Source organism: Perca fluviatilis, chromosome 16 (genome assembly GCF_010015445.1).
Source record: "Perca fluviatilis chromosome 16, GENO_Pfluv_1.0, whole genome shotgun sequence".
In the NCBI taxonomy this organism is placed as follows: domain Eukaryota; kingdom Metazoa; phylum Chordata; class Actinopteri; order Perciformes; family Percidae; genus Perca; species Perca fluviatilis.
In genome coordinates this window covers 17,468,287-17,490,005 of record NC_053127.1, presented here as the reverse complement: position 1 = coordinate 17,490,005, position 21,719 = coordinate 17,468,287, and the positions used below count along the sequence as shown (strand labels likewise).

At 39.0% G+C, this 21,719-nt stretch overlaps 3 protein-coding genes across 7 annotated transcripts; all 3 read left to right on the top strand.

Annotated features, from left to right (window-relative positions):
* Positions 1-46: 46 nt before the first annotated feature.
* LOC120544020 (serine protease FAM111A-like) lies at positions 47-4,373 on the top strand. The gene is made up of 5 exons (XM_039777518.1): positions 47-252; positions 977-1,061; positions 1,160-1,216; positions 1,468-1,569; positions 1,672-4,373. Exons 2-5 carry the CDS (start codon positions 1,023-1,025, stop codon positions 3,601-3,603), a joined length of 2,130 nt encoding a protein of 709 aa, XP_039633452.1. The 5' UTR covers positions 47-252; positions 977-1,022; the 3' UTR covers positions 3,604-4,373.
* A 344-nt stretch (positions 4,374-4,717) lies between these two features.
* LOC120544023 (calcitonin gene-related peptide-receptor component protein) lies at positions 4,718-8,945 on the top strand. Of its 2 annotated transcripts, none has more exons than XM_039777522.1 (6): positions 4,718-4,815; positions 5,634-5,670; positions 6,126-6,224; positions 6,341-6,435; positions 6,595-6,652; positions 8,354-8,945. In XM_039777522.1, the coding sequence occupies exons 1-6, from the start codon at positions 4,808-4,810 to the stop codon at positions 8,498-8,500; spliced, it is 444 nt and encodes a 147-aa protein (XP_039633456.1). In that variant the 5' UTR covers positions 4,718-4,807; the 3' UTR covers positions 8,501-8,945. The 2 variants fall into 2 exon arrangements, with proteins under 2 accessions (XP_039633456.1, XP_039633457.1); XM_039777523.1 differs by lacking the exon at positions 4,718-4,815 and adding an exon at positions 4,882-5,517.
* A 2,598-nt stretch (positions 8,946-11,543) lies between these two features.
* LOC120543931 (protein-tyrosine sulfotransferase 1-like) lies at positions 11,544-21,703 on the top strand. 4 transcript variants are annotated; one of them, XM_039777356.1, is made up of 7 exons: positions 11,544-11,824; positions 12,460-12,560; positions 14,966-15,695; positions 16,794-16,952; positions 17,120-17,373; positions 19,541-19,742; positions 21,198-21,703. In XM_039777356.1, exons 3-7 carry the CDS (start codon positions 15,288-15,290, stop codon positions 21,231-21,233), a joined length of 1,059 nt encoding a protein of 352 aa, XP_039633290.1. In that variant the 5' UTR covers positions 11,544-11,824; positions 12,460-12,560; positions 14,966-15,287; the 3' UTR covers positions 21,234-21,703. The 4 variants fall into 4 exon arrangements, with proteins under 4 accessions (XP_039633290.1, XP_039633289.1, XP_039633288.1 ...); XM_039777355.1 differs by having other exon boundaries at positions 12,457-12,560; XM_039777354.1 differs by having other exon boundaries at positions 12,444-12,560.
* The last annotated feature ends 16 nt before the right edge of the window (positions 21,704-21,719 follow it).

The window sequence follows — 21,719 nt, the reverse complement described above, 5'->3', positions numbered from 1 at the left end:
CACCGAAGACGTTCGACGCTTCACCTCGGAAGGAACAACGGCGGGAAAATGCAAAACTACCGTCGTCGTGCTCACCGTGCTTACCGCCTATGCTCACCGCTCAACATAAGATCTTCTAAGCAAACCCAACAAACAATCAAACATATAAGCCTCGCACTACCGGAGTGTAAGTTGGTTTGTTAACCGCTAAAAAAAACCATAAAGAAGAAGAAGACAAGAGGAAGAACCGCTCAAACAGTCGCAATTTTTGTGGTAAGTAAGCTAAATATACTGCTACTTCTCGTTCTCGAACTGGTTGTTTGATGACTCGTTTTTGGTAAAGAAAATAAGTGCACAAAACTGTTGTTGAACAATGGAAACATGCATTGTTCAACAACAGGTTTGTGAACTTCCATTGTTCAACAACAGGTTTGTGCACTTATTTTCTTGTTGGAACCATGGTTGGAATATAGCTATATGTCAATGGTTGGAACACATATCTCCTAGCCGAACTTAGCCCCGCCCACAACATTCGAGGTCGGGAAGTTCGCATATTCTGACTTCTTATGATTCTGACTTCTTATCATAGATATATACACTCTTATATACTGTCTATGATTCTGACATCTTGTATACTGTCTATGATTCTGATTTCTTATATACTGTCTATGATTCTGACTAGAATCTGAGTATGACGATGTCAGGCTACATATCTCTGTTTACAGTGCCACAAAATGGAACTTAAACAATCCAAGCAAAAATGCTTAGATGCTTAAGCAATTGCTCATCTTCATAAATCATTCCACATCCTAGTATGGACGGAAAGAGTGATGGCCATCTTACATTTTGTTGTTTTATTGTGTTTTATTCCGGAATTCTCCAGTGAAGTGAATCACTATAAATGTCATATTGATATGCATACATAAAATAATAATCCCATGTGTACTGTAAGTCTTTAGAAATTAATCCTATTTCTTTGCCTTTTCCTGAAATTAAGATTTTTTCAACATTGGTAAAATTCAGCTGGAAACATCACTTTAAAAATGACCGAAATGAGGGGACCAATGGACAAAGTTGTCACGGTACAAATTTTCTCCTGTGTCTTCTGATTCATGGTTTGACAATTTAATTCTGTAATACATTTCTAATTTCTAATAACATTTCTGTCTGTTATCTCAAGGAAGAAACCGAGAACCAGGATGGGAAAAGCAGTCAACCTCCACAACCTGTTGCAGTGGTTTGTCATATTTTATTTTACATCTGTGTTGGCAAATGAAAATCATTGATAGTATTCGCTGAGACTTATTTTTCTTTAACTTTCAGAGCACAACTTGTTAGTTTCTTTTATTTAAGGGGCACATGATTAAGAAAAATGTCTTCTATGTATGAGCATGTGTTTTCCCTTCACTTCAGCCATGTTTTTGAGATGGTTAAGTTTAACGGTGTGGTTAATGGATAGTTTAAGTGTTGTCTGTCTCTCTGTGTCAGCCCTGTGTTAAACTGGAGACCTCGCCAGGGTGTACCTCCCCCCCTCTCTTACAAAGTCAGCAAGGATTGGCTCCAGCACCCAGAAACCCCCTGGTTAAACAGGTATAGCTAATTGATGGATGGTTTAAGAGTTTTTTTTAACGGAATAAAAATTATTTTACTGTATTTAAATGAAATGAGACTTAGTTGTGTTTTTATTCCCAGGAAGAGGAGCCACATGCAACCCATTCTTTCGAGTGGTGTTGGGGTAAAGAGAAACCTACAACTTGGACCTGCAATAAAGCAGGAACTATTGAGGATGTACTGAAGAGAAGTCACAAGTTTACAGACGTTGCAGGAAAGAACCAAAACAAAGAGCTTGTTATTGTAAAAGATGGGAAACTTATAAGTTCACACTTTCCATGCATCTTAATTAAAAAAAATGAATCGCTGACTGTCAAGTATGTCAAAGCTGTAAACAAGCCGCAGCAACCGGTTGGTGGCTCTCATCATCGCCAAAGAAAGGGGCCATCTGACGAGCTTGTGGTGTTTGATGTACTGACAAAGGGAGGTACAAATGTAGCGAATATCATGAGAAACCAAGTACTAAAAAATGATTTTCAGGAAATTGCTGTTTATGCATACAAAGGCGAAAAAGTAAGGCACGCTCTGAAAAGAGATGGTCGTTTCCTGAATACCGTATTCAAAAAGAACTGTGCGCTTTCTCACAAAGTCACTGAAAAAGAGACTGAAATGTCCAGTCTTGTTGATGATCTTGATGGTGAAATCTTTCAGATCATACTGTTAAATAAGTCTGATCCACCATTAAGTCAGCCTGGCAGTCTTGATGATGCTTACATGATGCAAAACGAGTCTCAGAGGTCTGACTCTGATGTAAACCAAGATCCTCTACCGCAGTCAACCACAGCTAAGTCATTGAATGACAGCAAACCAAAAGAGAAATCAATGCTGGATGGTAATAAGGTACCAGAAAACATATATGAAATACCTGATTCAAAGCAGAAGCAGAAGCGCCTATCTTCACAGTTTAAAGATTTGGTGAAAGGAAAGAAAACTCAGCAAGGATCCAAGCTTTCTCGTATCCAGAATCTCTTCCGTGTGGAGTATGGAAAAAATGTTGAGACATGCATGGAAGTGAAAACAGTAAAGAAGCTGATGGATATCAGTCGTTTTGTTTGTCAGGTGAGAATAAATGGGAGAGCAGAAGGAAGTGGCTTTCTCCTATTTGGCAAGTTTGTCATCACAAATGGCCATGTCGTTAAAGACATTTACGATGAGAGTACACGGCAGCTTAATGAAAGGGTCAATGTCCATTTCTCTTATGAAAGTCTAGACCAGATGGATTTCGGAGAATCAGTGGAAGAGGTTGCTGGATTTGAATATGGTCATGATGAGTCAGGGCACATGTGTGACTGGGCTTTGTTGAGGCTAGGAGCTGATCAGGAATTGCCTGATGGTTTGTTAACAATAATGCACTTCGGATCTCGTCCTCAAAGGGGTGGAATTTGCATTATTGGGCATCCTTATGGTGGTGTGAAAAAGATGGATCCATGTTTGATTGTTCTGCCTGAATACCGCAACCAGGTTGTGGAGAGGCATCGCTGTGAAAATCCAGAGGGTGTTTGTCCGGAAAACCCTCATTACAGAAAAAATCAAGAGCACATTCAGGTGGTTACTAACCGTTTCTTTGAGGACGTGAAAAAAGATGAAAGTAACAGACAGGCTCTAATGTACGAGTCTTGTTTTTCCTTTGGCTCATCTGGCTCTCCTGTCTTTGATGAGCACTGTAATGTTGTTGCAATGCATTCAGGTGGATATGCCTACCGCAACGCAAAGGGGGAGAGCCAGAGTGTCGTAGAGTATGGCTATCCTTTGTCCATCATTATCGAACACATCATTGTCCAAATGGTGGAAAGAAGGAGGTTTGATGTGTTGAAGGAATACCTGGCTTGCAACTATACATACCACCGAAACGTGATTACCAATTTGAAGAAACTGGTTGAGAGCAGAAATCTAACAGCATTTAAAAGTGCACTCAGCAATTCAGTGGTCACAAGTGACGAGAGTTTGAAGGCATTCTTTGAATTCTTCTCTCAGAGAGACGAACCTGTCCCAATGGACAGTGATGCATACTGAGCGTATACAGATAGTTACAGAGCTAACTGCTACAAAAGATACATAGAGAGCCGTTTGGGCAGTGAGCTACAAAGTCTGTCATGTCTGTTTTCATATATCATATATCTTTGGTTGTTAAGCATACATCTGATTTTCTTTTTTTTCTTTTAAATGCAAACATTGATATCAGCCTCAAAGATGTACATTATACGTTATCTTCTTTCTTCTGTTTTCAAGAAAATCACCTGTTAGATGTGGATTTCATCTTAGTTTTGTAAGAAATATATTACATAAAAAAAATAATCCTACTACATTGGATTTTGTAATCTGTCATATTTTCATTGTGTTGATACCACTGTCTTGGGAATGTCTGGATCTTACCTGGTTAAATTACGTCTTATTTTTTTATTGGAATTTTAGCAAATAAATGATCTTATATACTGTCTATATATAGCTAATAACGTGTTTTATTTCATATTTGGATTTTGATTGTGTTTTGTTATGTTTCCTTTGTTCTCATTGACAGCAACATGTATAAATGAGAGATGAAAGGTTAAATTCTGAGTTCAACTGAGTGATAATCTGTCACCTTGAATATCTCTGACATGATGTTGAGTTTGATAGAAGCGATAAATGGACAAGAGTGGACATCATTTTATGTACAGCATCATTAAGTCTATTGTTACAGAGGAATGTTCTTTGATTTGTGAATAAATGTCACACCCTGAATTGCAGGATTTCTTTATTTGGTTTTGTGCATCAAACATTTATTATTAAACTACTTTTTTCTATTTGCTGGACTAGCCCCATTCATTCTCCAAGAGCCAGTTCCTGGTTTGCGCTTTTCTGCAGTGAGTCGTCAGCTGGAGGTATTTTAACAGTTTGATGCTTCTTCATTTGGATCTAGCTTCCACAATGTGCTTGTCATGTCTTCACTGGAGTCCACATTAATGAATAAACACAATTTTTATTTTTAAATCACAGAGTAGCCTGTATAACGAGAAGAAGGCAGCACAAATCAAACATAACCGTGAAGCGGTAGACTGATTTTGCAAATAAAAAAAAGTAAAGTGAATGAGCAGTACAATAAGTACTTTTTAATCTTTTCCCTGATAAAAAATAAAATAAATAGGCGGCTTGATGCAGACCGGAACGTTTGACCCTGTTTACATTTTCTACACGGGCACTATTCCAACGGACCAAAGCTGCCAAATTGCCTGGTGAAATGGAAGTGTAAGAATATTTTTATTGATTTATTAAAATTCAGAATTGTGTACAGTGACTTTGTTAATGGGCAGCTGTATATTGTATATATATTTAATTGTAGCCAAATATTGTGGTTAAAGGTACAACAGCCACGTCTTTATCGCAGTTTCCGGTTGATGTGTGGCTCGAGCTGTAGGAACGACTAGTAGTACACTAGCTAATAGTACTAGAGACAGATAATAGTGTAGAGACAATTGGTTTTAGACACATTTTCAGGTCTCTGATTGCAGTTAAAAAACACTAAATTGTAATCAGTTTTTAAATAAGACAATTAGGATCCATTCTAACGGTAAACAATCCAGCTAAAAGGTTAGCACACACTGATCCAGGCAACACTGGAGCAGTAACTTTAGTCAATGCTAGCTACATCGTGTCTTTGTGTTGGTGGATTTGTGTTTTAATAATGATGCACTCAGTTTGCTTGTAGGAACTCTTGTTTGACAAGTATCTACAAGCTGACTCCATTTGTAAACAAAAAACAGAAACCGTAAGAGCGTTTTCAATTTTGGCTTACTCAAGTCAAAACAGGATTTAATTATTTTTCACCCATTCAGCACCCGTAATGTAATCAAAATAATCTAAGCTCAAATTTTCATCCATTAGCCATCTTTCAGAGCTTTTAGTCATATCTCACAGTCTTCATTCATCAACGAGTGAAGACAGACCCAGGTAAAAGCTCCAAAAGCTAGTAAATTGCCTTTTGATTTTAGATGATTTGGTACCATACAGTTTGCAAAGGTCAAGAATGAACTTGTGCTTAAACATTACTTATTTTTTCTTTTCAGGAAAAATGCTAACGCTGCTATGCTCAGTAACTATGAGGTAATCCTACACAATCTGGACTGTGGTCATAACATCTACATCTTATAACTTATTCCCTGTTCTATATTGTTCTTATTCAATCAGTCAGTATGTTAATATTTCATAGTCATAGTTACTATTTAATAATAATCTACTGCACTGTTCAATTCCTGCACTGTTCACTTTTGCACTACGACCATTGCACACACTCTACCATCGCACCATATCATGGTAATTGCATTTCTGTGAGTGATTTTTATTTTTATTCTTATGTATAGTATGTGTGATATATGCATGTATGTGTGTTTGTTGTGTTATGGTTGTCTAAGCTACTGGATGCCTAAAATTTCCTTCGGGATGAATAAAGTATCTATGTGTTATGTCTCACTGTTTTACGTTAAATCTTTTTGTAGTGTCCAGAGATGAAAATAATTTTGTGTTGCTTCAGATTTGTCTGTCTGTGTGTTTTTTCTCAGGTGTTCAAACTCCTGACAGACCTGAAGGAACAGAGGAAGGACAGCGGGAAGAGCAAACACAGCACCGGGCAGCAGAACCTCAACACCATCATGTATGAGGTTGTTACACATCCTCTTTCTCTAGTCACTGATTTAAACATGCTCTGTGTGCCTGTTGTGCCATATTTACACTTTTGCAACAGCGTGCCCACAGTTTCCTCTTCTTTTCTCCACAGACGCTGAAGTACCTGTCAAAGACGCCCTGCAGCAGGCAGACTCCAGAGATCGTCAAAGAGTTCCTGACCACCATGATGCCTCACAAACTCACAAAGTCAGTGAGATCTTAAAAAGGCATAAATGTTATCATTCATGTTTTTAATTTTTAATTTATGGATCACTTAAGATGCACAATCCTTGTATATATCAAATGTAATATATGTATGTACTTTTCAGTACAATATATACTCATTTATATTTTTTCCCTCATCAGGGCAGAAAAACTGCAGCTATTGAACCACCGGCCACAGACAGCAGTGGAAATTCAGCTAGTGAGTGTTTTACTTAATTGTCACCAATTACTTAGTCTATATCCTTGACGTTCCACTTCCGGGATTGCTTCCTTGCCGACGGAAATTCACTCAATTAGGCCAGATATCTGTTATGTTGGACTTCCTTTGTGTTGGCATTTTAAACTCTGGTCGATTTATGAGGACTATGGTTAACCTTTTCTCAGATCTCTGCAGGGTAAATGCAGGGTTGCACAAATAAAACAACTTTTGAACGTAGACATGTTCCATCAAAATAAATTCCTTCCCTAGGCTATTTTGCAGCAGCACTGCAGCTTTTCTCGGTGCCTGGCTAGCACCGCCCAAGACGATTGTGATTGGTTTTAAGAAATGCCAATAAACCAGAGCACATTTTTATTCCCATCCCGGAATGCTGTCTGGACTAGCCAGACAATCCTCCGCAGCGCCGCGGTGGAGGAAGGTCTGGCAAAGCGAGACTACCGCAATTACGATACATGTTACCATGCCTCTCTTTATGCAGTGGGTGACCTGTTCCTTCATTCCGATGAACATGTGAACTGCATTTTGCTTTGAGTCAGTGCCACATACACGTCTGCTGGAAAGAACCAATTGAGGACCAAATGTGTATTCATCCGCAGGTGAAAATAGTCCCCAACTAACTCTCTATTTACTCCTGTTTGAGTAACTAGAAGACTAGAATGCCCAGCTGTTAGCATTAAAAAAGAAACTATATGTTTGTGACCTGTCCTAAGATTTCAGTCCTCAACAGGAATAATTTGGCTTGGGGCTGAGTGCCACTGACACATCCCATTATAGAAGGGAAATCACTGTCAAAGTCACTCATTGTTGGGACATTTGAAACGTGTCAGTGATGCTCTTGTGGAGATGCACCTCATTGTAGAACATGACATGTACTGCTTAAAAACCCAGGCCATACAGTATTTGGGGGTTTTCAGATATCCAATCCATCACCAGGAACATCAAGAAACTGTAGTAGAGCATATGCAAAAGTAAAATGTCCTTGCAGCATTCTGGACTCACTCTGATGCAAAGCATATTTCCACAGCTAGAAAGTGATCCCAGACAGGGCCAGTTGATAAACACAAACATGCTCTGTCTTCTTTACTGATATCAAGTTACATGATTCCTGAGAATTAAAAAAATTTAAGTTTCTGTTTTTAGTTACCTTCACTACCTTCTTGCTGTCATTTAAATCTGCCAACACCCAGAGTTACAAAACCATGCACTTACGACTATTATACCGTAAGTTAGTAAATAGCGTTACCATAGCAAAATGTTTGAGTACTAAATAAGGTGACTTTTGGTGATTTGTGAGTATTATCTTGTCAGACATACATGTCAAAGCAATGGATGGTCTAAGATAAATAATGTGTTGAACAATAAAGCATAGAACATTTTCTAGAAGACCCCCAAAATAAAAATATAAACCCAGAAATGTACATAACATGTCCTCTTCAAGGACTTCTACTACAATTCCGTGACAACTAGCAAGACTTCATCTGCTCAAAAAAATATTTTCTACTAATGGAGCTCGAGGTGAGATTGTTTTGACGAGTTTATGTGTGTCGCATCTTATATATTAAATAAGGCATAGAAATTCATCAGAACAAAGTTTGAAACATGCAATAAAATGTAACGTAAAATGAGTTGGTGTTTCGATCAATTGTAATAACCGACACTTCATTTTCTGTTTGTGTTCAGATGGTGGAGGAGAGTGAAGAGCGGTTATCAGAGGAGCAGATTGAGGAGCTCATCCACACGGTCGCAGACGTCCTACCTGGTGACCCGGAGCAGGAGAACGCAGCTCCAGCAGATGCAGAAATGGATGAAGCAGTTGAACAGTCATGACAAAGTGACGGGCCAGAAATGACCCATGGGTGGAGAACTGGAGTGAAGGCTAAAATGATTACAGAACTGGACTGGTTGCTTTTACTTGCCCCATTTTGCATCACTGTTTTGAACTGAACAGCATGCTGACAGAAAGGATGCAAAATGGCTGCCTGGCTTTGGCTAAAAGGACCTCATCACATTTAAAAATGCCTCATTAAATGACTCCCGTTAAGAGATGTCACAGATGTCTTGTTTTGCATCTGACTGGTCTAATTTGTATTTCACATCAGATAATGTTTATGTGGAGACAGTCTGCTATTAACCTGGTATATTTTTGCTTTCTGACTCAATGTTATTTGTCAGTTTCTACTGTGGTGCATAGAAATAAGGGTTTTTGCTGCTATATGATTTCCCAAGCTGTAATATAAGTCAGTCATGCAATTAAACTTTGGTACAGCACTAACATAAGGCCAGACAGTATTATTAGAGCGCAGCTATGTAATAACAATGAGATGAGACCGTATGGACCAAGAGGTGATTGTTGTCTTTTATTCAAGGGTAGAGAGATGCAATCTTTTTTAAAACATGCTGATGTTTTCCTTCTGTAACAAAATGAAACATAACAGCTGACAAATGTCGGCGGCTTTGTGTCACTTTGAAGGACATGGTCAGTGAGCAGGAAAGTTAACACTTCCTTTATGGTGATTTGCATATAAGGGCATATATGATAGGAACCTCTGTTTCACATGTGGTGCAACATCACAGACTGTGAAGAGCTGGTGCTAAATTAGGACTTTAATCTGAAGCCAATTTCACAGTCAAACAATTGTTGTGTCAACTTTGATGTATCCTTTCTCTGCATCATCCTGCAGGTCTGTGAATGCAACTCAACAGGAGAAATGCACCTGTGGAATGCCATACACACAACACGTTAGTCTACTTGCTGTAAATTTAGTCATTTTAGGAGATTGTCTTACGTTTGTAGTAAAGGTGGTTAATCATCCTGAAAATAATATTGTAGTTGTGTAGTTCAGCACACACAATCTTTCACAGAGCTAGGTTTTTGTAACAACTCATATATTACACAGGATATAAACTTCTGACTTATACATAAACCCACACATTCTTCAACTAAAGGCTCTTCATCAGCTCATGTTTTCTGTGTTGGGATGTTTTGATGTAGCAGAGGAAGTATGTGCTGTTCATACTGTACTCATGTTCTTTTCGGTTTTGAGCTTCCTGTTAGTGTATCGCATCAGTTTCCTGTGCTTACTTAGCACCTTGCTGAGGTTAAGTGAAAGTCATCAGTTGAGCTTGGAAGTGAACACATAATAGACATTCAGTGAAACTGTAGATGTCCAGTGCCTCCCAATCTGAAAATTAGAGAGATTATAAACAGTATAATGTACTAACTATATCTACATGTCCATGCATACAGAAATACATGTACTCTTGCACAAAGCTGCTAAATTACATAAAAATTTTTAATGTGACCTAATTATCATCCAGAGAGAGTCCTCGATCTTAGTATACTAGATGACTGACTTAGTATGAGGAAAAGTAAAGCAGACAAGTGCCGCTGTGAAATAACAGTGTAGTATAGTTTTGTAGCTCCAGGTCTGAACAAGCAACTTTTAAGATGCCTCTTTGTGCTGTGGTAACGTGATAATCAGGCATCAGTGCCTACTTAATGCTCTTGAGGGAATTACTGTAATTGTTGGGGTTTTGGAATTTATAGAGTGTGGTCTAGACCTACTCTATCTGTAAAGTGTCTCGAGATAACTCTGTTATGATTTGATACTATAAATAAAATTGAATTGAATTGAATTAACACACAGGCCTATATATTAAAAATCATTGAATACATACAAATGAAAATTAGATTTTGTTGCAGTCCCAGATCTTGGTGTCTCCTTTTTCCAAGGATGAATACTCAACCAGTAAAAGCAACTGCCTAGGAACCCACAAACCTTAGAGGCCTTGAAAGCTCCCAGTTTACTATGTGTACTAAGTGGCATGTGCTATTGTGTTTAAGTTATGTATTTAAAATCTGTTTGAACATATGCACCAGTAAAGCACATTCCAACTGACATGATGAAGGCTTTAATAAGGTGGTTTGAGCTTTATTGCCTGATATTGAGACCCTGTTTAAGAGATGGTCAAAAAATTGTTTTAAAGACTTAATTGTTTAGTTTTATGCTTACATGTTTCATATTTTGTCTAAATCAATGTGTTTTGTGATACAGTTAGCCTGGGCTGAGGTAGTATTGTAGCTTAGAAAAACTGTACACATTGCACAGAGTGGGATGAACATGGAATAGTCTATCAGCTAATTGTTGTCCCCTCAGATCCCCTAGTAGGTTAATCAGGACATGGTGTTTTCAGACTCCCGGTGTGTTCTTCATACAGCAGTTCATCATACTGCGATCTGTAGTGTTGACTTGGCAGCGTCCACCCACTCTTGACATAAATCAAGCTAAGAGGTTTTAATATAATTCACAGAGATAAATTATGTTGTAAATAAAATACCTGTAGTCATATGACTACATGATTTTAATGTACACCTGTATCAATACTCCTATTTCAAATGTACTTATTTCATTGATTATTGATGCATCACATTAATTATTCATTAATTTCATTGTTTAATGTGTTTTATTTATCGTCCTTAGACAGGCTTACCAGTGTAATTTAGTCACATTCGGTCCTCCACAGGGGCCACAATGTATCATAAAGATCCATGTCATACTAAAAGAGTCACCGAAATGGGTTTTACTAATGAAAAGGTGGGTAAATGAAATGAGGCGGATTTAACATCAACTAAATCCCACACTGTGATTAGATTTCCCTTGTGGGCTTTTACTGACAGCACACGAATCGATGAAGTAAAGTAATTTGAGCCCTTTGAGTGCGAAGAAAAAAAAACTGGGGTTGTAGTCTATGGTTGTTACTGCGGCGGAATTGCCCTTTAGCATCTCCGCCAATTAGAATCCCCCAAGCAGATGTGTTTTAGTATTCAGAACGTTCATCGACCAATCACGGCTCGGCTCTCTCTGCGTGGCTGCGCTCGACTCGTGTCCTAGGGATTTATTTTTTTCCACCACCTTCAACGGTAAAAACAGCTTGACTTCTCACGGTGCAAAGTTAACATCGCCAACCAGTAGCGAAACGTTGCGTAATGAGGTGTCTTTTAAAATAGTAAATAGCGTTGTGACCTCCGCCGACAGACTTCCCACACAAGAGAAAACACCGATGTGGATAGAGAGAGGAGCTGCTGATTTCAGCGGTTTGGATCAAGGTTCATGCTTTTTTCTTCGGATTTCGGCAGTTTCACAGACGCTGGTGAGTGAACACCATTTTTAATGGATCTGATGTATTTACGACGCGTGTTAGCTACCTACAGACAGCTAAATGAGTGTATGTACTACTAGGTAAAGATGGTTTAAAATAACCCGCTTTTCTGGCGGTTATGGTGAGCTGTAGCCTAGGTGGCCGCTGGTCTCTCACTGTATGTTTGACTGATAGCAGGTCATTCACCTGGTGGCTGCCTGCCTCGGGTGCATTTTTTCATACAAGATGCATCATCAAATCGGGCCAGATGTTGGGCCAGATGATGGGCCTTGGCTTTGCAGCCGGGGAATAATCATGATCCTACACACACCGTTGACAGCGGCGATAGCTTTGACCTTATTTCCACCTATATTTACCTGGTTCACCACATATTTTGTGCAACGCGGCAAAAAATGAGAAAAGAAAGGCATTTTTACATTTTTACCACATAGAGGGAGCTGTTATTACAGCATTGAGAGAGCAAGAATGGTTCATGCAAAAGTACTGAAAGGGGCAAAATATGAAGAAAATCAGTCAATGGAATGTATTAAAGAACAACAATGGACATATTCTTGACAGCAATGCATAAGCCAGAGTAAAGGGAACTTGTAGAAGTTGCTCTCCCTCTCAGACTTTCCCTTCAGCAGGAAGTCAGTGCGCCCCACGGTGAGGAACAAGAAGGCTTCAGAGACCTGCACCTGGATCATCACAAACACTGGGCAGCAAAGAAAGGCAGCAGTTCTTGATGGTGAAGCAGCTGCAATTGAACATGTAGCCTCTTATTATTTTTGTTGTTATTATCTATTATATATTATGTTACATTGACCTTTTAAAGGAATGAAAACAGGATGTTTTATTTTTGTTGAACAAACGATATTAAAAATATTTATAATTACAATAAATTGACACCATTTTTTTAATGGTAGGAAGTATGTGTAAAAAGTGTCTCTTAAAAAAAAATTCAATACCATAGATGAGCAAAAGTAAACCTTATGATAACTGTCATACGACGGTATACCGTGAAACCGGTATACTGCTGCAACCCTATGTACACTTAAAACTACTTGAGAGTCAAAATATTCAAGGAAACAGCTCTAAGAATGCACAGTATATTAACGCATTAGGCCCAGTTCAGGGTAAATGTAGGGGGTGTTCTCCCTGTCAGACTTTCCCTTTGGCAGAAAGTCAGTGTTCCCTCCTGTGAAGAGGCTTTGGGTCTCCTGACAACCTTCTGCTCAAAGATGTCAGTTTGCTGCTGTCTTTCTCGCCAGCCACTGACTGTGATCACAGGTCACTGTTTTATGCTTATTGTGGACCTTTTGGCTTGTTGCTGGCTCAGATCAGTGAACAGTTGCCTTTCAAGGTCAATTCCCAGATTTATCAGAGTAGGGGTCCAACTCCTCCACTACTAAAAAAGCAGGCCTAGTTGGTTTTGCCTGCTCAGGTTCCAGATATCTGTCTCTGAGATTTCTGCTTCTGCTCCAATACAATAAGGTAAACAGAATAAAAAAATGAAATACAAAATGTCAACAGCAACATCTCTCACTAGAAACAGTGTCTCACTGTTGAACAGTTTTCTTCCAAAAGTTGTTTCTTTTCCAATGTTTCCTAATTACCTATTTTGTATTGGGGTGGAGGCAAAGACATCAGAGACAGATATCTCAACACCTACCTGGCAAATAAAACTATAACTATCTGCACAGGAAGCTAACACCAGCGGTAAGTGAGATAGAAATGAAACAGATAACCTAGAAAGAAAATATTAATTTATCGTTTGAGTAATTTTTTTCCAGCAAAAATGCCAAATATTCATTGTTTTCAGCTTCTCAATTGTGAGTATTTGCTGCTTTTTTTCTTACGTTAAGCAAACTGAATATGTTTGAGTTTTAAACGTGCAAAACAAGCAATTTAAGGACATCAACTTGAGCTTTGGCAAATTGTGAAGGTCATTTAACGCTATATTATAGACCAAATAAATGTAAATGAATCGATTGTTAGTTGGGAGAAAATACACTTTTACGTACGCTCTTTAAATCTGTTGAGAGAAAAACACTGTCCTTATTCTCTGCAAACTCCAAGTGGCTTAATCTCTAAATGCATTAGAATTACATGTAAAGCTTGTGGATAATGCTGGACTTAGCATGGCTTATGGAAGCACCTCAGTATCACAGCCAGGCCTGGATGTCCTCATTTCCAGCTGTTTTTTTTTCCTTTTTGCTTTGATCATCAGACTGAATTTTACAGGCAAGCTATTCCAGCCAAGGGAGAGGAGAGTTCCCAACGTGGCATCCAGATGTTAGGCTCCCTGCACATTCGGTCTGAGCGAGACAGAAACCAAAATACCTCTGAGAAAGGGACACATACTCCATATTTGCTTAGAGCTTTTGTAAGAAGTAAAAAAGTTTCAGAGCTGTAATGATGCTTTGAGAGCAATTCAAATACTGCAGTGAAATCAGTGTTTAAATGAGTCATTGAACGTTGAACTGAATTCACTTATTTTTGCAAGCGTGTGTGTTTTAGGTTGTTGTGTGCCAATAAGAGGAATTAGATGCTGTCTCACATCACATTGCAGAAGTAAAATGGGGAAGTTCCAGAATGGCTCGCATGGTCAATAGTAAACTGATCTTAAACAAATTGCTTTGCGTTTCATTGTGGCAGAAACTGTGAGAGGAAAACATGAGGAAGTTGTAATTAGTGGATTCAAATACACTGCCTGAGCGTGTGTCTGCGTTGCATGCCGCAGTGAACTTTGATATGGTTAAGGTTCAGTGGCTCTCCAGAGGAATGATGCAAAATAGCTGCTTTGAGAACAAAAACTGGATGTATTTCAGCCCCTCTGAAAGTCAGTATACAAATGTGTTTGGCAAAATAACACAGCAGCCAGCACTACGTTCTGCTTGCTGATAATATCTCACTTATGCAGGGCAGTGGCTCATGTTTGGAGTTACTCATTTATTGGAAATTTTAAATATGATGATTTGTTTTGTTACTCAGCAAGTTATGAAATCATGCTTGGAAAATAAATCTCCTCTCGTATTGCACTACGATTTACGATCCTGGAGAAACAGAAGCATCTGTATTTGGTTGTAAGCAATATTAACTGATTGTGGTGCAGTTCTTGTCTTGAAGTGTTGTTCTCATGTTTTCTGGTAGGAGTGATGGATAAGAGATGTGGCTAGCTGTGGAGCGCAGCAGGCCTGGATCCTGCTCTCAGACACCAGGGCTGAGAAGCTGCAGAGGAGTGAGGACTCTCCTGAGGAGACTCCACCCTCCTGGCCTCTGTCGGGCCTTCCTCAGCATCGCCTCAGCGGTTCCTTCTCGCAGTCGTCCTCACCGACCAGGCTGTCAGTGTGTAACTAAAAGTCTTCAACTGACCTTTGCTGAAATTTAAGAAGTAGCTACATTCACATTTGATTCCAGCCACCTCCTCAGGTGCCCCAGAATATTGTTTTTTATGTCCTGCTGAATCTGAAACATGAGGAACACCAGATCGAGCCTACTGCTGGGCTGCGTGCTCTTCTGCTCCGCCTCCCTGCTCTACCTGGGCATGAGCGGGATCGAGTGCCCTCCAAAAAGCCATCGGTACCGGTGGATGGAGCTCAACCTGGGCTCAGCCAATCAGAGCTTATCCCTGATGGAACACTTCCCTGAAGACACACCCCTCATCTTCATCGGAGGCTTTCCCCGGAGCGGCACCACGCTGATGCGGGTCATGCTGGATGCCCACAATGCTGTGCGGTGCGGGGAAGAGACCCGAGTGATTCCCCGCCTCTTGGCCATGCGGGCCACCTGGAGCCGCTCAGTGAAGGAGAGGATGCGACTGGACGAGGCCGGCGTCACCGACCAGGTGTTGGACTCAGCCGTGCGAGCATTCCTGTTAGAGGTGAGCCGGTCGGTGCCTCTGCATCTGCTAATCGGCACACGTTTGGGTGTCGAAGGCATGCTTCAGCTTTAGGATGTGTTTACATACACAACACAGGGTTGTTAAAAGTAATTATTAAGCAGAAAATTCTAAATTGTTTTTATTATTAATTTATCTGCAGGTTATTTTCTTGATTAATCGATGAATCTATTACAGTAGGGTATAACGTGTAAAACAAATGGTGAAAACACACCAGTTTCTCTGAGCCTTAGGTGTGTCTGACCAAAACCCCAAAGTATTAAATGTATTATCATATATGACAATATATGAACAATTCCTCATATTTGAGAAGCTGGAGCCAGCAAATGTTTGCCATTTTTGCTTAAAAATGACTGAAACAAATAATATCAAAATAGTACCGGTAAATTTGGTTGATTAACTAATCTGTATGCCTAAGATTTTACTTTTAAACCACATGTAGCCTCATTTTTGTGTAACCATTTGAAGAAAATTTAAAGCGCTATTTAACACAAAATAGATAATAAGATGCAGTTTGGCCAACAACTCCTAAATGTTGCATGATGGAAACAGATGACACATACACAAAATGATTATTAAAGGAATAGTTCAACATTTTGGAAACTATGCTCAATGTTTTTTTTTGGCTGATAGATCGATACCACTCTCATATCTGTCCATTAAATATGAAGCTACAGCCAGCAGACGCTTAGCTTATCTTAGCATAAAGACTGAAAACGGTGAAAAACAGCTAGACTGGCTCTGTTCAAATGTAACCAAACCCACCTATCAGCACTTCTTAAGCTCTCTAATTAACACCTTATTTCCTAACATGTAGAACATTTAGTGTTAAAACAAGGTAATTTGTGTAAATGTCTTTGTCCTAATAACTAGTCTGTCTTGGGTAAAATATTCATGTGTTTTTTGTTTTTTATAAAAGGATAAAAATGCTCATCTCTGTTATTGTAAATTACACATATTCATATTTGGCACCTCAATGTGTACATATTAAAACCTTGGTATTCTAAATATAAAAAAGGAATGGTTTGCATGTAGCACCTGAGGCATTACTTTTTGTAAAATGTACTCAATGTGTTCTAGGTGATAGTTGGCCACGGGGAGCCTGCACCTCGCCTTTGCAACAAGGATCCGTTTGCCTTGAAGTCGCTCTCGTATCTGTCACGCATATTCCCTAAAGCCAAATTTGTGCTCATGCTACGAGACGGACGGGCAACCGTCCACTCCATGATATCACGCAAGGTATGCTAGGTTTTCTCACACATTTCCTCACAGGCTCATCTTGCCAAACAGCCACTTGACAAATTTGTACTGCTGCCACATTGTGACTCACTACATTTTCCATTCTGTGTTCACTTTGTGTCGTGATAGGTCTCCTGTGTTTATCTCATCTCTCTGCTCATTCTCAGGTGACCATCTCTGGCTTTGACCTGAGCAGCTACAGGGACTGTCTGACCAAGTGGAGCAGCGCAGTGGAGACCATGTTCAGCCAGTGCCAGGCAGCTGGGGAGTCCATATGTCTGCCCGTCCGTTATGAGCAGCTCGTCCTCCACGCAGAGGAGGAAATGAGGAAGTTGCTTCACTTCCTAGAGCTGCAGTGGGACCCGTCAGTGCTGCACCACGAAGAGCTGATCGGAAAGGCTGGTGGCGTGTCTCTGTCCAAGTGAGTATGTGAGATGTGTGTGTGTGTACACCAAGTTAGCTCTAGTGGTATCTGAGATTGTTTCCGTTTCATGGGCTGAGGTTTTACAGATTTTCTGGAAAGGCAAGTTGCTTTTACGTTTTTCAACTGTATGTCGAAGTGTTGCATGTAAATAATGGAAAATGACACTAATCTTCATCTGTCTGTGTGTTTGATTCTGTATAATTATTCCTCCTGAATTCCCACCTTACTGACTTTGAGATATATTTTAGGTTAAAATGTGTCATTTCTAGCAGGCAGCTAAAAGCATCACATCCATCTCACACTTCTCTCTCTATCAGTCAACTAAACACGTTCATGAGCTGTTGCTCAGATCAACCAGGCTTCGCTCACGCCTGTGCTAATGAAAAAAAAAACTTATATAACATAATATATAAGTGCTCAAGACAGCTAAATTTAAGGATTTCTTTTAAATATAAACACTTTCCATTGATTTAGAATTTGGCCTGTATTTTCTTCAGGTTTTTATTATCTTTGTGGCATTCATCTTCTGTTATGTGACAGGATGTGGGTGGAAGAGAGGCGACACAGGTCATTTAAAACTGTATTGATCGATCAAGAGGAAATTCTATTTTTACTTGAGTGCAGGGACAGGGGAATCACAGAACTACTACACTCTTTATTTTGTGATGTATTTCCGTCTAAAGTTGAGAACGCTTACGCTGCAAGGTTTTAGGACAGGTTTTAGGACCAAATGTTTTAGGACAACAGGCCTGAACATTTGTTTAGTTATTGAGAGCAATAGCCACCCACCGAGAGTCACAACTAAATACTCAAAACACCTTCTGGTCTTTGAGGAAACTGTTTATTGGATAAACTTGTGTATCTGTCTCTTCTGAAGGTGTGATTATTGTCAGTATCGATCAATCTGATGATCATTTTCTCCATTTGTTATTCGGTCTATAAAATGTAAGAAGATAAAAAGGTAAAAGAAGGTAAGAAAAAAAATGTCAAGCCCGAGGTGAAATACTCAAACCTCTGTAACTTTTATCTGCACACATTATGGTTTAAATGCTGTTTCAAAACCTTCTCCACAGTTCCACATATATAATTGTGTCGAAAAATAATAAATCCCTTTATTTCATGTTGATATATTTAATGTCTAAAAACAACTACTTATTATAATTTAGCCATAAAAAGACACAACCAATGTGTGTCATCAAAGAATGTAAACTCCACCTTCTTTCTTTAAAGGACAATTCCGGCGCAAAATGAACCTAGAGGTTAAAGAGACATGATTACTGAGCCGACCGTTCTCTGGGACATGTTTAAATGCTAATCGAATGTGTCTCTAGCTTGAAATAAGTTACCACAAACCGCTGATTAGCTTATAAAGCTATTCATCGGGGCATGGGTAAAGTAAAAAGAAATCGCTATTTCTATACCACTAACAAGGCTCAAAATAGCACCACACTTCAACGGTAGCATAATGAGGGTCCCTACATGTAAACCAAAGCATTGAGAACTTTGTAAGTGTACAGACAGTTTATTAAAAAGATAGATTATAAAGACGAATGACGAACGCTGTGCTTGAGCTATGTTACTGGTTACTGGTTACACGACGTTCATCAAGTAAAGCGTCTAGACTTCCTCAGTAGATATTTAATTTGTGTTGCTCTACTTATTAGTAGTGATTCAAGTTGAGCATCTCTTTGCAAGGCATAAGCTCAGGGGATTTAGTGGGAATCTGGCTGCTTCACACCGCAAAAAACCCAAACCTGGCGTGTATTTGAAGGAATTAGGCCACATTCTGTGAGAATTAGCACCCTTATTTAGATTAGTTATGCAACGTTTGGCGACACAAATGTTTTATAACCTTCTCAGAAATGTAAGTTATCGCTAAATGTGGCATGTTAAGGTTCTGAATCATGTGTGTACACACCATTTAGGGTGGACAGGTTGATATGGAGGGAAGGTTTAAAATGCCTAAATTAAAACAAATCAAAGAAAGAAAAATAGTGAAATATAATAGGCTAAATATTGTTTTATATATATATATATATATATATATATATATATATATATATATATATATATATATATATATATACACACACACACACACACACACACACACACACACACACACACACACACACATATGAACTGACCTTGTGTTTGTGTGCAGGGTTGAGCGCTCCACAGACCAGGTGATGAAGCCGGTGAACACAGACGCCCTCTCCAAGTGGGTCGGGCACATTCCCTCTGACGTGATAAGCGACATGGCTGAAATCGCGCCAATGCTGGCTCGCCTGGGCTACGACCCCCATGCCAACCCCCCCGACTACACGAGACCAGAGCCCACGGGGTCCCTGTTCAACGACTCACAGGTGAGGTTACAAAAACTGATCTGATGATTCTGTTCCGAAGAACAGAATCACAGCTCATTGTTATTCAGTTAATATCCAGATTTTTGTTTTCAATTAAGGATTGGTAGTTTAATCTGACTTGTGATAAGCCTATCATACATTTAAGCCAGGTGATATATTTTTTCTTGATAAATGACTTAAAAATGAATTGATTATCCAAATTGTTGTTTCATTAATAATAACTATTATGAATAATCAACTATGTGGTTCGGGACTACAGATTTTCATCTGGAGTTTATATCCCCACACGTCCGAAAATAATTTTTCCAGTTGCCATAGGATCCTGATCACCAGAGTTTACAGTAACAAATCTATTAATACGGCTATTTGTAAGTTGACAGCTTAGAAAATGAGTCTGCAAGTAGAAAGTAAAAGGGAAAAAATTAAGAAGATGTACAAATTAGAAGCTGATAACATGCCACAGTCCCTCTAAATATAATATAATAATCAAAATATAAAGCTATGGAGTGTTGGTTATCCACCAGTTACCGTTTTCGTGTGTAATTTACTAATGACAGGTCAACACAATAACCTTAGCTAATAGCATTAGCTTATCTCTGCTCAGTCAGTCAGGTTGAAAAATACAGAAATTCCCCTTTAAGGTTGGCAAAAATGATACAGTAGTAACCGGAACTAGCCCTTAGCCCCTAAAGATACTTTAATGTTGATTAAAAAAAACAAAAAAAACACTAACAAGAATACGAAGAGAAACACTGAGAAAATGTATTCTTAAGATGGATTTATACTTGACAAAAGGGGTTAATTGGAGTCCTGCTGTAGATACCATGGTGTAGGTTTTGATTTACTGTTACGGCCTCCAGTCATGCAGATAGTTTCATTTTTACAGCTGTCAAGATGATTCAAAGAACCACAGTTGGAGAATGCCGCTCTGATTTACAATCATAAATACTCTATGAAAGACAAAAAAAGTCCAGGGTGCTCAGGAAGTTCAGTCAATGTTTAAAGGTGCTCTTTGGGGTCAGGAATTCAATTAAGTGTAGAAAAGAAGGAAAATCCAAGGCACTCTTCTTCAAAATTAAAAAGCCTTTATTTGGGCGCCCGGATACCTCAGTTGGTAGAGTGGGTGTCCATATATAGAGGTTTACTCCTCAACGCAGCCGGTCGGGGTTCAACTCTGACCTGCGGCCCTTTGCTGCATGTCATTCCCCCTTTCATTTCTTCAGCTGTCCTGTCAATAAAGGCCTAAAAATGCCCAAAAAATAATCTTAAAAAAAAAAGCCTTTTTTACTATTTTACTGGCTATTTCATAGTAGAACATTTAAAAGACATAGGGAGAAGCAACCCACGCGTAGCGGCACAGGCAGCCTTCTTCGGATAAATACTCTGTATTTCCTCTTTCAGCCTTGATAATTATTCCAGTCATACATGAACATTGTGTCTTTTCTTTTTCTTCAGAATTTGAAAGCAACAGAGACTCCACACCCCAGTTAAGCAAAAGAGGAAAATCCCATAAATCCAGCTTCGCTGTTCCACAATATCGATCACAATATCGATGCACCTTAAACACAGACTTCCAGTTCATAAGTAATTACACCTCACAGGAAAGATTTTTAAGTGTCTCATGTGTATTATAATGTGCGGTGTTAATGTCTGAACATGGGTGAAGTGTTAAAAATACGGACTCATCAAGTGGTTTGGGTTTTATATCTCATATGGATTACCTGCTTGTGGAAGTTTCTCAGTCTCCACTGAGACGGCATTTTAACGCATCGTCTCACCTTGTACCTGAAAGTATTTCAACATGTCTGTAAAGTTGTTATGATTCACCACAAATGTGAATGTGTCTTTAGACAAATCTTTCACTTACTGAGAGTTCAGTCAGTGTTCATGAAGCATAATGACTGTATATTTTTAAAGATGTATGTTTATTTTCTTAATAAATTATTTTGGTGTTGACCATTCGTTCGGGAATATAAA